We start from the raw sequence: 18,004 nt of genomic DNA, 5'->3' as shown, positions 1-18,004 counted from the left end.
CCCCCATAGAGAACACAAACACCCCCATATAAAAAAACATTTGGCAACACTCTCTACTTTGTGTGCCGAGAGGGCGAGTCCTTGTCCAGGCTTTTCCGGCCCCTGGCCGACCTGCTGCTCCGCCTCAACCTGGGCCCTGTGGGTGTTGCAAGGCTGGGGGAAGGCTCCTGAGGGGCACATTGCGTGACGGCAGATGCCCTTGGGGGTCGGCCTAGACGAGGTCCGGCCCTCGAGGGGCCGGCTGCTGACTGCTGCAGCTGTGGCTGGGCAGCATCAGTCTCTCCAGCAGCTCGTCGCAGCTTTGCTGGGGGAGTGGCAGTGGCGGCTGCAGCAATGGGGGCAAGCTGGCTGATGCCAGGCGCTCGCTGGTCGCCAGAGACACTGGCACTCGGCCGGGCTGGCACTGCAGCAAGCGCAGCAATCTGGTGAAGGCCAGACCGCTGTGCTGCAGCAGCGCGGCGGGTGCCCTGGCGATGCGTGCGTGACACAGCGAGTGTGGCAGCAGCGAGTGCCCGTACTGCCCTGGTCTGTGCCCGCATCAGACCAGCCAGTGACTGCACGGCACCACTGATCAACTCTCCACTCGCGTCCTGTGCTGCCCTGAAGTCGTCCCGACTCGCGTCCTGTGCTGCCCTGAATTCGGCCCGACTCGCGTCCTGTGCTGCCCTGAATTCGGCCCGACTCGCGTCCTGTGATGCCCCAAATTGTGCCCGACTCGCGTCCTGTGATGCCCCGAATTGTGCCCGACTCGCGTCCTGTGATGCCCCGAATTGTTCGAGACCCCTGGCCTGTGCTGCCGCGAGCTGTTCGAAACCCCTGGCCTGTGAGGCCCCGAAATCGGACACACTATGAGCCAGGGACTCAATGGCCTCAGGCAACCGTCCCACAACCCCCATGAACTCGGTGTGCCGACGATCCGAGTCCGCGGACATTTGATCAAGGAGGCGCACCTCCTGGGCGAGGACCGTCTCCGGACTGGAGGCCGGACTCTCCCTCTGGGGAGAAGGCCGCCGAGCTGCCCGACCCTTCCCGCATGGCTGGACGCCACTGGGCCCAGCAACTGCACTCCCCTGCAACACTTCCCCCCCCCCCCCCCCCCCCCCCCCTCTGGGGAGAAGGCCGCCGAGCTGGCCGTCCCTTCCCGCGTGGCAGGATGCCACTGGGCACAGGAGCTACACTCCCCTGCAACACTTCCCCCTGGCTCTCCTCCAGGCAAGACGTGTCCCCTCCATTGCCATCCCCTGGCGCAGATGAGGGTTCCCCCGATGTGCCGCCTTCCTCTTGCTCCTCCTCGTCCTCCTCTTCCGAGGGACTGACACGCGCAGCTTCAGGGACCTCCTCCTCACCAGCTGAAAGCAGGAAGGCACAAGAGTAGCTTTAGAGTGAGGACAGGGCGTCAGCGAGGGAGGCATGAGTGGTTGCATTCTGCGCATTGGTCGGACAGTGGCAAAGGATGTAGATCTGAAGCGCAAGGGGAACGAGAGAGGTCCAAACGGTCATGTCCTTACCATTGGGGCCCAGCACAGGGTCGGCATCTCCAATTGCAACGGGGCCAATCACCCGGGCACCCATGAGTCGACCCACGCGCTCCTCCAGGTCACTGAGCTGCTGGAACTGGGCACGGCCTCCCCCGGTGTCAGTCCGGCTCTTCAGATTCTGGGCCAGATTGGCCTGCAAGAGAAAGGACGGCCTCTAAGTAGTGTGGTGCCCTGTTGTTGTGTGCACTGCCTCCCATGGTCGAATAGCTTGGCCAGTGTGTAAAGTGCAGAAAGTGCAATTGATGTTCATGCCAGTGCCATAGCTGCTGGATGAGGGCTGGCCATTAGGCCTTTGAGGTCCCTTTGCCCATAATGTGAGGTGCACATGCAAGGATGAGGAGGACACTGGAAAGGGTACTCACCCTGACCAACCGAGTGAGGTCGTTAAACTTTTTCCGGCATTGGTCAGCAGTCCTGGGGACATCGCTGTTGGCTGTGACCCTCTGGGCGATTTCCCTCCAGGCTCTCCTGTACACCCTCTTGGGAGGCTTCTTGCCACTGTCCGGGAATAAGATATGGCTTCTCCTCTCCAAAGCCCTAACCAGCACCCTTAAATCATGGGCAGAGAAGCGCTGCGCTCGCTCACGGGCCCTCTGCATCCTTGCTGGCGCTATTTCTCTCCAGCAGTAGTGTTTAGGCCTAGCTGGAGGGCTGCAGTATCCAGGGCGTGGCAGCAGACCAAGTCGACCCTTCCCCCTTTAAGAGCTGGCCGGCGCCAGGGTGTCTGCTGTCAATCAAAACATGACCGCACCTGCGCTGTGCCCGGCCTCGGCGGTATCAGTCTGCACCGCCGGCTTAGCGCCTAAAGATAGGCGTGCAACGCCAGTTTTAGCGCTCGAGCAAACTCCTTGGCCAAAGCTACTGAATATCGGCGAAGTGGCCTCCACTTTCCGGCGGGCGCAAACTTTAGCGGCCGCCCGACTTTACCGCCCCAAAAGTGGCTATACTGAATTTCTAGGCCCATATATACAACAGCTACTGCACTATCTTCATGAACCCCCTCTGTTACTTCATCAAAGAACTCAATCAGGTTAATCAAACACTATTTGCCTTTAACAAAACTGTCCCGAAAACATTTATTTTGAATGAACATTTAGTTTTGCTTATGTTGCAGCTTTAATTTCAATAGATGCACCAAGCAAGTTTAAAGACTAAACAGGTTGTTATTGATCTTGCAACTTGAGAATTAAAAAAAAATTCATTCCTGGGATGTGAGCGCTGCTGGCAAGGCCAGCATTTATTGCCCATCCCTAATTGCCCTCGAGAAGGTGGTGGTGAGCCGCCGCCTTCAATCGCGGTGAAGGTACTCCTATAGTGCTGTTGGGGAGGGAGTTCCAGGATTTTGACCCAGTGACGATGAAGGAACGGCGATATATTTCCAAGTCAGGATGGTGTGTGACTTGGAGGTTGTGATGTTCGCTTGCTGCCCTTGTCCTTCTAGGTGATAAGAGGCCGCGGGTTTAGGAGGTGCTGTCGAAGAAGCCATGGCGAGTTGCTGCAGTGCATCTTATAGATGGTACACACTGCAGCCACGGTACGCCGGTGGTGGAGGGAGTGAATGTTTAAGGTGGCAGATGAGTTGCCAATCAAGCGGGCTGCTTTGTCCTGGATGGTGTCGAGCTTCTTGAGTATTGTTGGAGCTGCACTCATCCAGGCAAGTGGAGAGTATTCCATCAGACTCCTGACTTGTGCCTTGTAGATGGTGGAAAGGCTTTGGGAGTCAGGAGGTGAGACACTCGCTGCAGAATACCTAGCCTCTGACCTGCTCTTGTAGCCACAGTATTTATGTGGCTGGTTCAGTTAAGTTTCTGGTCAATGGTGACCCCCCCAGGATGTTGATGGTGGGGCACTCGGCAATGGTTATGCCGTTAAATGTTAAGGGGCAGTGGTTAGACGCTCGCTTGTTGGAGATAGTCATTGCCTGCCACTTGTGTGGCTCAAATGTTACTTGCCATTTATCAGCCCAAGCCTGAATGTCGACCAGATCTTACTGTATGTGGGCATGGACTGCTTCATTATCTGAGGAGTTGCAAATGGAACTGAACACTGTGCAATCATCAACGAACATCCCCATTTCTGACCTTATGATGGAGGGAAGGTCATTAATGAAGCAGCTAAAGATGCTTGGGCCTCGGACACTGCCCTGAGGAACTCCTGCAGCAATGTCCTGGGGTTGAGATAATTGAACTCCAATAACCACAACCACCGTCCTTTGTGCTAGGCATGACTCCAGCCAGTGGAGACTTGTCCCCCTGATTCCCATTGACTTCAGTTTTACTAGGGCTCCTTGATGCCACACTCGGTCAAATGCTGCCTTGATGTCAAGGGCAGTCACTCTCAGCTCACCTCTAGAATTCAGCTCCTTTGTCCATGTTTGGACCAAGGCTGTAATGAGGCCCGGAGCAGAGTAGTCCTGGCGGAACCCAAACTAAGCTTCCGTGAGTATGTGCCGCTTGATAGCACTGTTGACCACACCTTCCATCACTTTGCTGATGATTGAGAGTAGATTGATGGGGCGATAATTGGCCAGATTGGATTTGTCCTGCTTTTTGTGGACAGGACATACCTGGGCAGTTTTTCACATCGTCAGGTAGATGCCAGTGCTGTAGCTGTCCTGGAACAGCTTGGCTAGAGGCATGGCTAGTTCTGGAGCACAAGTCTTCAGCACGACAGCCGGGATGTTGTTGGGGTCCATAGCCTTTGCTGTATCTGGTGCGCTCAGCTGTTTCTTGATATCACGTGGAGTGAATTGAATTGGCTGAAGACTGACTTCTGTGATGGTGGCGACCTCAGGAGGAGGCCGAGATAGATCATTCACTTGGCACTTCTGGCTGAGGATGGTTGCAAACGCTTCAGCCTTGTCTTTTGCACTCCCGTGCAGTGCGCCGCCATTATTGAGGTTGGGGATATTCATGGAGCCTCCTCCCCCCGATAGTTGTTTAATTGTTCACAATCATTCACAACTGGATGTGGCAGGACTGCAGAGCTTTGATCTGATCGTTTGATTGTGGGATCGCTTAGCTCTGTCTATAGCATGCTGCTTCCTCTGTTTAGCATGCATGTAGTCCTGTGTTGCAGCTTCCACAAGTTGGCACCTCATTTTTAGGTACGCCTGGTGCTGTACCTGGCATGCTCTTCTGCACTCCGCATTGAACCAGGGTTGGTCCCCTAGCTTGATGGTAATGGTAGAGAGAGGGATATGCCGGGCCATGAGATTACACATTGTGGTGGAATACAATTCTGCTGCTGTTGATGGCCCACAGTGCCTCTTGGATGCCCAGTTTTGAGCTGCTAGATCTGTTCTAAGTCTATCCCATTTAGCACGGTGGTAGTGCCACACAACATGATGAAGGGTGTCCTCAGTGTGAAGACGGTACTTCGTCTCTACAAGGACTGTGCGGTGGACACTCCTACCAATACTGTCATGGACAGATGCATCTGCGACAGGTAGATTGGTGAGGATGAGGTCAGGTAGGTTTTTCCCTCGTATTGGTTCTCTCACCACCTGTCGCAGGCCCAGACTGGCAGTTATATCCTTTAGGACTCGGCCAGCTTGGTCAGTAGTGGTGCTACCGAGCCACTCTTGGTGATGGACATTAAAGTCCCCCACCCAGAGTACATTATGTGCCCTTGTCACTCTCATTGCTTCTTTCAAGTGGTGTTCAACATGGAGTACTGATTCATCATGAGGGAGGGCAGTAGGTGGTAATCAGCAGGAGGTTTCCTTGCCCATGCTTGACCTGAAGCCATGAGACTTCATGAGGTCTGGAATCAATGTTGAAGACTCACTCCCGACTGTATACCACTGTACTGCCACCTCTAGTTGGTCTGTCCTGCCGGTGGGACAGGACATACCGAGGGATGATGCTGGAGGAGACTGGGACATTGGCTGAAAGGTATGATTCTGTGAGTATGACTATGTCAGATTGTTGCTTGACTGGTCTGTGGGACAGCTCTCCCGTTTTTGGCACAAGTCCCCAGATGTTAGTGAGGAGAACTTTAGTGGGTTGGGCGTGCTGTTGTCATGTCCGAAGCCGGTGCCAAGGTTGATGCTGGGTGGTCCATCCGGTTTTATTATTATTCTTGTTTTTCATAGCGGTTTTGTACAACTGAGTGGCTTGCTGGGCCATTTCAGAGGGCAGTTAAATTTATCACCCTCCAGCCTTGTAGAGTGGGAGATTCCATTTGTCAGCAAAGATGGGATTAGAATATTGACAGTATTTTTTTTTTAATTGTCAAGTGATGAATATTACATTTTAAAAGTGATGTTTAATTTTATTCACACAGAGAATGGTTCTTTCTGCTATCCCACGAGGTGTTAAATCCAATGTACTGTCTTTTTGAGTACGCTGGGAAGAGCAACTATTGTTTGCAGATAAACCCAGCATCCACGATAAATCCAGATCACCTGTCATATTTTTGTTTCATTGGACGATTTATTGCAATGGTGAGTACAAAATTCCTTAATCAGTTGAACTGTTAAGTTGTAAAGTTCAAAAGGGTTTATGAGTAATGTACTCGCTTCAGATCCTTGGAAGCTTTCTTTTTGTTATGAGAATAAATCTAAAATGAGATACTGTTTATATACTGTAATTCACACTGCACCATTTGCCACTAAACAAATAAAATCTAAATCCAAATCTTTACTTTTCTACATTATACTATAATTGGAAATGGTATTGAAGCCCATTTAGTTGGACAAATTGAAATATTAGCACAGTGGTAGAATGTAGAATGTGATTCCCAGTTGACGTAAGAAAACTATTAGGCACTTGGTCTAAGCGTTAAACAAAGCTTTAATCAACTGTTTTACAACATGGAGGTCTAGTTGTGTCCTTCACTAGTTCCTGTTAAGAATGTCCTGCGCAAGCTGGGCCCGTGCCTGAGTGTTTATACTATCCCTGGACAGCGCCACCCGTAGGCCGCTCAGTATTATTTCATAAGTCTTTCTTTCATGAATGACTGATTTATGTCACCTATGTTGAGAGTTTCTAATCTCAAGTTGGCTGTCTGCAGAAGTTGATGATCAAAGGTGAGTTATGTTTTTAGAAAATCTGTAGGCCAGTCTATAAACAACAGTTTTGTACGCCATCTAGTGGTTAGTTTGAGTGAAATCAGCAGAGGCAGGATAGTAGGATGCCGGTGCAATAGCTTGCTTGGGAAATGGAATATAAGACCTAACAGCTCAGGAAATGGGAACATTCACTCTTCAGTTATTTTCTTCACTTTTCCAAATAGGTGGTCCCAGAGCATGTACCATCTAACACTGTTATGAAACTAGTCACTGGGAGGGCATAAAGTAATCCCACAAGTAATTTTCCCTCCGGTCTTTCTTCTTTGTGGGACTCCCTGACCAATGTTTGGTTTCACCATGTTATGCTGGTAAAATCAGTAACTTGCCACTTGACGATTTCTATGCTGCACTGTTTGAACTGCTTCCAGTGAAAAGTAACTTACAAAAATAAGATTTTTTTTTTTAATGTAAATATTAATGCAACGTGATGCAATATACTAATTTAGGTACCAGGCTGCAATTAATAAATGATTGACTCACCCTATTTGGATTTGTAATTTGTTAAATTATAATGATGCACTTTTTGACATCTTACAAATACCATTTAAATTAATAAAAATAGACTGACTTATGCTAAATATTGAGATTTTTTTCTTACAGCAGTCCTTCAATTCTCTTAGACCCCCTTATTAGTTTTTGTTGATTATCTGAGAATTTTTGCAGTGGGAGTTGGAGCTACCATCAGCTTATTTGTTTGAGAATGTTTCTTCTATGGCATGATGAGCTCGTGCCACAATGGATGATTGTCCAGCTCACTGCTCCTCTATGTGCCTGCTCATGACTCCAGCCAGCAGAGACGACACTGCATATGGTCGTGGGTTCAAGCCCCACTCCAGAGACTTGAGCACATAATGTAAGACGACACTTCATTGCAGTATTGAAGGAGTCCTGCATTGTTGGAGTTGCCGTCTTACAGATGAGACGTTAAACTGAGGCTTTGTCTGCCCTGTCAGGTGGACAGAAAAGATCCCGTGGCACTATTTGAAGAAGAGCAGGGAGTTCTCCCAGCGTCCTGGCCAACATTTCTTCCTCAACCAACATTACTAAAACAGATTATCGTGTCATTTAACTCATTGTTGTTTATGGGATCTTGCTGTGTGCAATTTGGCTGCTATGTTTCTCTATATTACAACAGTGATTATACTTCAAAAGTACTTCACGGGCTGCAAAACACTTTGGGGAATCCTGAGGTTATGAAAGGCGATGCATTAATGCAAAACCTTTCTTCAAAATACTTTCCCAATAACAATTATCTTCCTCCCACCTCTCCCTAAGCTACAGAGGTGAGCACTGTAAAGCAGTATGTCGGCACTTGTAGGGATTCTTGTGGCAGTCTTCTCGGCAGAGCTGACGACTCCTCACAAGAGCATATTTAAACAGGCAGACTTTTTTTTATTTTAATGTTAGTAGCTCCACTGAGAACACTGTTGTGGAGACTATTGATGGAATCTCTGAAGGTGAGGGAACGCTTTCTTTAACAATCACTTCTGTAGTGGGGGTGCGGGCAGTAGCTGGCACCAGAGGAGTTTTTTTGTTTGGCTCTTTCCAGTCTGGGGCAGCATCATGAGTGAGTAAATGGAGGAAGCTGGATACTGCAAATCAGCTGATTGATCACTTTGTAGCGTTAACTGCTCTGGCCAACAGGCGTAATGGCAATGAGTGCTGCTGGGTGGAGAGAGGCAGAGCAAGAAGCAGTGAACAATAATTTGAGGGCTCTTGGTTATCTGTCAATTTCTGGTATCCATCAGGGGTGGAACCACCCCCCCCCCCCTCCATCATGGTAGATAATTGAAATTTGAGCATATCTGTAAATACTTGTATTTTATACATAGAAAACAGATTTTACAGATAATCAAAACCAAAATCCCACAAGTTTCTTTTCAACTGCTAGAAAAGGTGTTTTGTTTAGATGTTTCTATTTTCTGTTGAAATTGATCTGTTAAGAATATGAATCTTATTGATTTGCACAATAAAAGTCTAGACAGGTTGCTTGTGGAAAAAGTTGGGCAGCGGTTCAGCAATATGGGAACATGTTAAATGGATTCTTTATTAATGAAGGAAGACTCTGGACAGAATCCAGAGAGTGTCATTTTGGCTCCGCTGTAATGCTTGCAGGAATCAGTAAAGCATTTGTTATCGGGAAACTCAGGAATTAAATATCTGTGCAGTATCTGATTGAGATGAGATCCATTTTAAAATCCCCAAGAAAATGAACAAGGAAATAGACAAAGCTCTGGTCAATACTTTGCGGAATAAAATATAGACCCCGACATTTGCGCGGAATGTACGGGGGAGGCCGAAAAGGCCGAAGAACCCGGCAATCCCGGTCAGATTAGCATGATCACTTGCAATTCTGCATTTTAATTGTTCCAGAATGATGGCTAGAATTTTTACCTTCAGACCCGTTGGGGGTGGGGTGGGGTCCGAAGTTTGTGGAAAACCCGGAAGTCTGGGTTTCCCCACACACGGCAGAGATTTAACTCCACATCTGACGTGATTGACGGGTTCCCCACCCGGAAGTCAGCCTGATTAACAGGCTTGGCTTCCAGTCGAGTGGGGAATGCTCTAGAGGAGGTCAACAAACCAGGTAGGTCCGATCCCCGACCTGGGGGTGGGGGGGGGTCCAATCCCCGACCCCGGGGCAGGGGGGCCGATCCGGGGTTGGGGGAGGGGGGCTGGGAGGAAGCACACCTCCTCCTGTCCCACATGTTCTCGCCTCGCTGCAGCTGGTTACCTCCTGGAAGCAGGTTGGCTGCCCACCCCTTGTCTCACCTGAGTAAAAGCCAGAAGTTGGCAGGTTGGAGCCAGCTTCCTAACACACTAACAATTTTCCCCCATTTAACCCCACACCCACTCCCACCCGCTCACCTATAAATTCCCCCTAATATGTCAGAACTTTGTTCTTTATCAAGCAACTTGAAGTAAAATTGTGTTTTTTGTAGGCTCTTTTCCATGGAAAATTTATTGACACTGGATTCTCACTACCATTCTACAAGCGTATGCTGAATAAGAAACTCACAATTAAGGATTTGGAATCTATTGACCCTGAATTCTACAATTCCCTTATCTGGATTAGGTATGTATTTCATCGTAGGATTATTGTAATTTTACTTTAATAAATGGTTAAATGTAGATCAGTCACCTCTGCTGAATTTGAATTCATAAGATTGTTTTAGATAGAGTTTAACAACCTGAAGACAGGTTACCTGTGGGTTTTAAATCTTTGAATTGAAGTGGAAAATAAAACCCCCTGGTGAAATTCTGATCAGGTGAGATTCTCCAAGCTTCTGCCAATGTTACAGTATAACCATTTGCTGGGGAGTGCGCAAGAGTGGCCTGATTTCTTTTCTATTCCTCCATATGCAACTAATAGGCTTCTAATATTATCTCACTTTGGGGACAAAGATGAGTTTGGGAACTAGACATTTGGGGGAATCATGGATGAGAATCTGCACTGCACAAGCATACTTTGCCAGTAGGTTAAACATGACAGCTTTTTCCTCAGAAAATTACGATTCTGAGTAAACTGCTCAATTTAAAAAAAAAAAAAAACCTGGGGTCTAGAGTTTCCACTAGCTTGCGCTGGTTTTATCAGCGCAATCCAGGTGAAATCGGCTGAACCAGCACAAAACATCATGGAAACGCGAGCATAAGTTATGTCAAGTGTAAATTGAGTTTCCGTGATCGTTAACACTGGTTTAAAAATCATTGTGCCCGAAGCTGACCCACCCACAAAACTGGCCATGCCTCATTCAAAATAATGAGGATGGCGAGTTTCCGCCCATTGCGATGGTTTGAGGAGAGTCTTCAAATTGAGCTTGTTTTTTTAGGCGCACATCCACTAGTAGGCATGTTTTAAAAGTTTTTACATATTAAAACATACTTAATTTACTAAAAGTCTAACAAGTGTACACCAATGAAACTAGTAAATGGTTCAGTACAGTTTTTTTAAAGTCATTTTTAGAGATTTAAAATCAGGTTACTCACAGGTGGAGGACTAGACACCCTTATTTAAAATGCATTTTGTGATAACCCCATTTTGGCTGTACAGGAAACTTTGTGCTATCCGGCACCCACGGGACCGAGCTGCTGCCGTTGCCTCAAAACTGCCGTACTCTCCAGAGTTAATGTTGAGAGATACAGAGATTCTTATCTCCGTATTTGACAACAAACACTGTTGCTTAGCAACAGCTTCTAAACACTCGGGTGTGGCCCTAAAGCTCTGTAGCTGAAGCTGTTGCTATAGCTACAGACCTTGCACAGCTTGACTGTTCAAACAAAGCAAAAAAAACAAACAAAAAGAATAAAAAACGGCTGCTAATTTTTGCCGGTGGCTCCAGATTGCCGGATAGCTCACCTCCGGATAGCACAAAGTTTCCTGTATTAGTAAAACTGCACCAGGTTACCACTCGTCAATACATCAATAAATATTTTTTAATGCAAAGAAAAATAAATAAACAATTACACACTAGTAAGCTGACTGATTGCGCTAGTTCATGGAAGATTTTACATTTGTGATTATGTAAATGGATGGAGCAGAAACTTGAAATGTAACCTAACCAGCACAGTTTGCGCCCAATTTCCCGATTGTGCCCAAAGCTGAAACACTACCCCTGGATGTGTTGTTGGAGATTTGCTTTCTTTTGCAACAGGAATTGAAATCAGCTCGGACAAATAGGATGAATGTCTTTAGTCTCTTTCAACATTAAAGGTCTAAAGTGAAACGATTTTGGACAGTTTTAACCCAATTTCTATGTTCTACATAATCAGCACTAAACTAGGGATCTCTCTGACTTACAAATAGTTTGCATGTATCTATATATTTTAAACCTCCAAAGGGTTTCATTTTTGTATTTTTGGTTGTATCTTTATTTTATTAAATGCCTTGCAATCAGTATCTTAGAATAATTAATTTTGCCTTTTTTTGGTTTCGCTTTTTTTCATTTTTATATTGATTTTTTTTTTGTTGAAAAATTGAGTGCTAATGGAATTATCTTTGGAACTAGTTAAGCAGAGTTTCTAAACCCAAAAGAGAGCTAAATTAACATTTGCAAATAATGGATTGGAAAGGTAGATGAAGGAAAAGGAGATAAAGGGATATGCAACAGTGGGTGAATGTGATTAGGATGATCTGCCTGTGTGGAAGGTAAACACTGATGCAGACTGGCTTGGGACGAATGGCTTGTTTCCATGTGGTAACATCTTTGTATTTCTATGATCCAGGGTACTTCGTTGGTTCAATAATGCTTTCTCTATATGTTCAGTCCCTCACACTGAATTTCTCATTAACTCAAAGCCGGTTGCTTTAGTGTCAACAGTAGTCACTGTTCGAATAAAAATATTCAATATATAAATACGGACAAGAAAAAGCAGCTGGTCCATCGAGCCTGTCTCATATGGCTCCCCAATGCGCCCCACCCACCAGCAGCCATGTAATCTCCTGGGAGTGGTTAAAAAAACCAGATTGAGAATAACCCTAGATCAATTTAGGAAAAAAATAACTCTGAGAAGTTCCTTTCCAATCCCGAAGGCGATCAAAATGAATTCCAGGAGACCACAGTGACCATGAGACACATCGCTCAGTAATCCACCTGCTTTTTATATGCTGCAATATCTGTCACGGCCAGGAACTCGTCCAGCTACCTTTGAATGCTTGCAGTGAATCTGCACTCACTACGCAAGCTGGCAACTTGTTCCAAAGATTGATGACCCTTTGTGGAAAGAAAAGAATTCTTATGCTAGGTATCAATGTAATGGCCTCCTCGGAACCTTTTCTAAAGCCTCTGCATCTTCCACCATGTGATGGGACTAGAACTGAACACAGTATTTAGATGAGGGCTTACACGAGGACAATATAGTGCTTTTTGTTTTATATTGGATCTACCTAGCAATAGATTCTAGTACTCTATTTGCTTTTGCAATAGCCTCTCGCTACTGGTAGTGAACATAACAAGAAATAGGAGCAGGAGTAGGCGATACGGCCCCCTCGAGCTTGTTCCGCCATTCAGTAAGATCATGGCTGAAGTTCTACATCAACCCTACTTTCTCACTCTATCCCAATATCCTTTGATTCCCTTAGTGCCCAAGAATCTAACGATCTCAGTCTTGAATATACTCAACGACTGAGCATCCGCAGCCCTCTGGGATAGAGAATTCCAAAGATTCACAACCCTCTGAGTGAAGATATTTCTCCTCCTCTCAGTCCTAAATGGCTGATCCCTTATCCTTAGACTATGACCCTAGTTCTAGACTCTCCAGCCAGGGGAGACAGCCTCTCAGCATCTACCTGTCAAGCCCTCTAAGAATTTTAGACGTTTCAATGAGATCACACCTCTTCTGAAGTTCAGAGAATATAGGTCCATTCAACTTGATGGGGATTTAGGGATTCATGTAATATAACATCTCATCTCTTTCCTGCTCAACACACACACTCTTTCCTGCTCAACACACACACACCTTTGCATAATATGCAAATTTGTGGACAGTTTCCCTTAACACTTTCATCCACATCATTAGTACAAATTGTGACGAGCTAGAGCCCTGCAGAACTTCACTAATAATTGATCTCCACGCAGAATCACTACCACTGATAACAACTATCAGCTTATGAGAATGTAGCCAATTTCTTATCCAACTTAAGGTCTGTCCTCGAATCCCACTGGACTCTTATGATATCACGTAGCATATTGTGTGGCACCTTATCGAAAGATTTTTGAAAATTCAAGTATACGATGTCAAGTGGCCTTCATCCACCAATGCGAAACTTCCTCAAAATTTTCAATCAGGGTGGTAAGACATGACCATCTTTTCCAGAAGCCATGTTGCGAATCTCTTATAACCCCATCTCTGTCCAGGTGGTCTAATGATTCCTTCTAGCAACTTGCCTGTAAATCAAGCTAATGGCCTATAATTTCTCGCTTCTTACTTTTTGAATATTGGGATAACATGAGCCTCCCTCCAGTCCATGGCAACAATCCTTGACCCTAGTGATCTGCTAAATATATAATCAAGGAGCTCACAGAGCACAGCTTCCCTCTCTTTAATTACCCTTGGGTAATTCGATCGGAACTGGTTTTGAGATTCCTTATTCTTTCCAGGATTATATCTACATCTACGTTGACAGTGTTCAAATCCATAATCAAGAAAAATAAACCAAATAAAGTTTAAAATCCAAGAAAAAGTAAAGGACCATTGAAGATGTTCCTCTAGTATTTCAACTCACCGAGCCGAGCATCCAACTGCATCTTGAACATCCTGGATGTCTTTGATTCCATTACTTTACCTAGTATATAATTCCAAATGTGTGTAATTTTTTTGAGTAACTAAGTTTTTCCTAAGATCTGTTTTTAAATTTGCAATTTACTAATATAAATTTATGTCCATCATTTCTATTGATCTTAATTCACTTTAAAGTAATATTCTAGGTTCATGTTATGTATGCAATTTAATTATTTTATATATACAGAATAGAATCATAGGATTTTACAATATAGAAGTAGGCCAATCACCCCCTCACACCTTTGCTCTCTGAAAGAGTTATCCACTTAGCCCTATTCTCCTGCCCTTTCCCTATACTCTTAATTTTTTCTATTTCATACATTCCACTCACTTAGAAGCTGTTATGGATTTACCTTCACCACTTTTGGTAGAGCATTCCATGATCTAACAATCCTCTACATAAAAAAAATGTTGCAACCTGTTCTTTGATTCTTTTGGTGATTATCTTAAATTTATGTTGTCTAGTTACCAACTCATTGACCAATGAAATAATTTTTCCTGATTTATCTTGTCAAAACCTCTCAATTTTGAATACCACTGTGAAATCTCTTAACTTTCATTCTTCTAGTGACATGACTCCCAGTTTTTCTAAGTACCTCATAGCTAAGGCCTCTCATCACTGGTGGTATCTTAGTGAATCTCTTCTGAATCTTCTTCATGGCCTTCACATCCTTATTAAAGTAAGGTGATCAAAACCTGACACAATGTTCTAACAATAGCTTAACAAATGATTTACAGGAAACTTTGTGATATCCGGCACCGACAGGACCGAGCTGTTGCCGTCCCATCAAAACTGCCGGACAAACCAGCGCTAATGTTAAATTTTTGAGCTCCGTATCTAGCAACAAACCCTGTTGCTTAGCAACAGCTTCTAAACAGTCGGCCGTACCTTGCAAGCATCTATGTAGCTAAGCAACAGCTTCAGCTAGACCTTGCAGAGCCTGACTGGTGGAAAAAAAAAGCAACGAAAAGAAAAAAAAATAACGAAACGGCTCCTGATTTTTGCCGGTGGATCGAGCATTCCGGACAGTTAACCTCCGGATAAACCAAAGTTTCCTGTATATAGGTTTAGCATTACTTCTTAGGTTTTATAAGTAGGGATATAGAGTACAAAAGCAAAGATCCCTGCTTGTTTTATAACTTGATCAATTTAAACTACCTTTTTAAGGTTTGTGCATCTGAACCCCTGAATCTCTCTGCTCTTCTGTTCCTTTTAAGGTTTTACCATTTAGTCTTCCCCTCCTTATGCTCCCCTCCAAATATATTACCTCACATTTCTCTGCATTATTCTTTATCTATCTGCCCAATCTACTAACCAGTCTATGTTTTCCCACATTTACTTACAGTCTTCACTATTAACCATGCTCCGTATTTTGTGTCATCTGCAAATTTTGATTTGTATACCCTATATCCAAGTCCAGATCGTGTATATATATTTTGAGAAGAGCAATGGTCCCATTTTTCAAGTGACCCCTTTCATCGGACAGGTGTGAGCAGAGTGAAATCACCGTCTGTCCAATGAAGTTCAGCGAAGGTCTGAGCCATTTTTATGGTTGGGCCTCATTAAAATAAAATTGGTGATCTCCCAGTGCTAGACGAGTAGTGATCGGCTGCTTGCCAGTTACCGTCTAATCAGCCTACTCGCAATGATCAGTGGTATTCAAAAGTGATTGAGTTAAGTGAATCTGATCATAAATGCTATTTTATTTGTTTGCTTTAGTGTGAAATAAAGCAGTTTTTAATTTGTATCTGGCTTTGTATCACCCAACTGTTAGTTTGATCTGCCTAAAGAGTTTGAAGAAGTGCATGTGCGAAAGACATAAATATTCAGATTAGGTCACAAGGTATTGTTACACCCCTGGATTACATTTTTGTAAAAGTAGATAATAGGGCAGTGAGAGTCAACTGCCATTTAGAAATAAAACGCTCTGATCGCTCATGAGCGCAGCTGACGCCACTGAACCCAAGAAGGTATCCGTGACAGACTCGAATCAGCAATAGTGCACAATTCTAAATTTCCTGCCAGGAGCCCTGTTTAATTTTATTGACCATGGCATCATTCTAATTTAAACTTTTTCTCCTAATAAAGATTTATCTGCAGCTACTGGAAGGAAGACATTTTAAAATACAAGTGGGAACTACAAAATAGTTTCTAATAAAATTCAGCAAATGTCTTTTTATAGATGAAAAATGTAGTGTCCATTCACATTACATCCTAGTAACAGAGTAAAACAGAAGAATAAATTAGGTAGAATTTTTTTATAACTCATCTATAACATATATACACCAAAAAAGTGTTAGAAATGAAGATTTTGGGGTGGGGCATTCTCTCCACCCCCTAGAAATATATTTTGTATTTTCACCTTGGTGCTTTCGTGAACCTCTTTTTTCCCACTCCAATACAAGTCAAGGAATGTTGGGTACACCTACTCCTTGTGTTATAAGCCTGTTAATTACTTGTTTGAGGCCAATTGTACCTCCTCCACCACTGAAATCAGCTAACTTAGCACCGATTTAAGGATTGAATCTCAACTTTCCTGATCTTTATGGCTCAGGACATTTACCCACTGAAGCACTGGAGGAGGATCAACAACATAATCTTACTGGGTTGAATTTATAATAGTAGTTAATTGTTGAGTGGCAAATAAGTGCAGTGATTTTTTTTCATAATGCTACTAAATCATTTCTTACAGGGATAACAACATCGAAGAATGTGGCCTAGAAATGTATTTTGCTGTTGACATGGAAATTTTAGGAAAAGTTACCTCCCATGAACTGAAACAAGGAGGATCCAACATCTTAGTAACAGAGGAAAATAAAGAAGAATACATTGGGTAAAATATTTTTTAACACCGAATACTTCCATCACAACATGTTAAAAATCTCATGTCTGCGTGCAGCTCCTGTTTTTCCCGTTATAAATTCCTACTTCTATGTTGAGAATAAAACTGCCCACGTAAACTTGTCACATTGTAATTACACACTTCCACCAGTAACAGCCCTATAGCACTTCAGTTTTGCATCTCCTGGGTCCTTAGCCTGTACTACACAGAAATTCTTATGGTCTAACCAAATCTGCTTCTCAAATTGCCATAGGCTTTTATATAACTATATAGTTTTATTTAACTATAAATCATAAAATCGAAATATATAAAATAAGGACAGAATATGTGATTTTAAAATAGCACCTGAATCACATTGGTCCATTTATCCCTTGCTTTCTAACCATGCTTCATCAGAAGACTACACTTAACATGATTCCCTCATGTGCAAAGCCATGAAAAATCAATAAGATTATTTAATTATCTTCAGATGTGCAGCATAGTACCACACATATATAACCAAGCTCAGTAGCTAGAAAAAATAATTTGTTCATGATATTGTTCATAGAAATGTGAAGTTAAAAATACAAAATTTGAAATCATTAAATCTAGAATTTTTCAGATTGCTGAGAATTAGAATCAGCATTGTATCTGCTTGTCTTGAGGAGTAATGATTGAATTTCTCATGTGAATATGTAGGATGGTATTTAGTGTCAGCGGGAAATGAGCAGAAGTTAAAGATGTATCTGACTACATCCAGCCCCTTTATTTATGGCTTTCCTGTTCTCTGCCAGATATTGCTATTCACTTACTGCATTTAATACAATCAGAATTCACATACTTATTCATTTGCCAGTAGTGGCATATCCCTTAATTGTACTATCCAGCAAATACAGTTTTGCTGTTTTTTTGTAGTTTACAGTAATTGTTTAAACAGTATTCTTTTTGCATAGTTACTTTAAACCATGACCTCTGCTCTTGCAGTCTCATGGCAGAATGGCGATTTACTCGTGGGGTGGAAGAACAGACCAGAGCTTTTTTAGACGGCTTCAATGAAGTAGTACCTCTACAGTGGCTCCAGTATTTTGATGAAAAAGAGCTAGAGGTGAGATTGTGATTGTTGAATTTCTCCAAAAAATACGATAAGAAATAACTTAGTTGATTGAAGACTAATAGAACTTTCCAAATAGCTAGTACTACTCTGCAAGTACTACATTGCCTGCTTGGCCCATTATTTTGTAGGGGTGGATTACTTGCTTTAATTTATCATACAATCCATGCTTGTTAATTAA

General features: G+C 43.9%; 1 protein-coding gene across 6 annotated transcripts in view; it reads left to right on the top strand.

Annotated features, from left to right (window-relative positions):
• The window catches only part of wwp1 (WW domain containing E3 ubiquitin protein ligase 1), a 204,733-nt gene that overhangs the window by 154,084 nt on the left and 32,645 nt on the right, over window positions 1–18,004 (top strand). For 5 of the 6 annotated variants that reach the window (XM_085992735.1, XM_085992736.1, XM_085992737.1 and 2 more), the window contains 4 exons: window positions 5,826–5,985; window positions 9,555–9,688; window positions 16,584–16,724; window positions 17,697–17,817. In XM_085992735.1, the coding sequence (XP_085848861.1) occupies window positions 5,826–5,985; window positions 9,555–9,688; window positions 16,584–16,724; window positions 17,697–17,817 (556 nt within the window). Of the gene's footprint in view, window positions 1–5,825; window positions 5,986–9,554; window positions 9,689–16,583; window positions 16,725–17,665; window positions 17,818–18,004 lie in introns of those variants that run through there. The other variant, XM_085992738.1, reaches the window with a different exon arrangement.

Source organism: Somniosus microcephalus, chromosome 7 (assembly GCF_052327205.1).
Source record: "Somniosus microcephalus isolate GS21.2 chromosome 7, FLI_Smic_1.0, whole genome shotgun sequence".
NCBI classification, from domain to species: Eukaryota; Metazoa; Chordata; class Chondrichthyes; order Squaliformes; family Somniosidae; genus Somniosus; species Somniosus microcephalus.
This window is presented reverse-complemented; position numbering and strand designations above follow the sequence as displayed.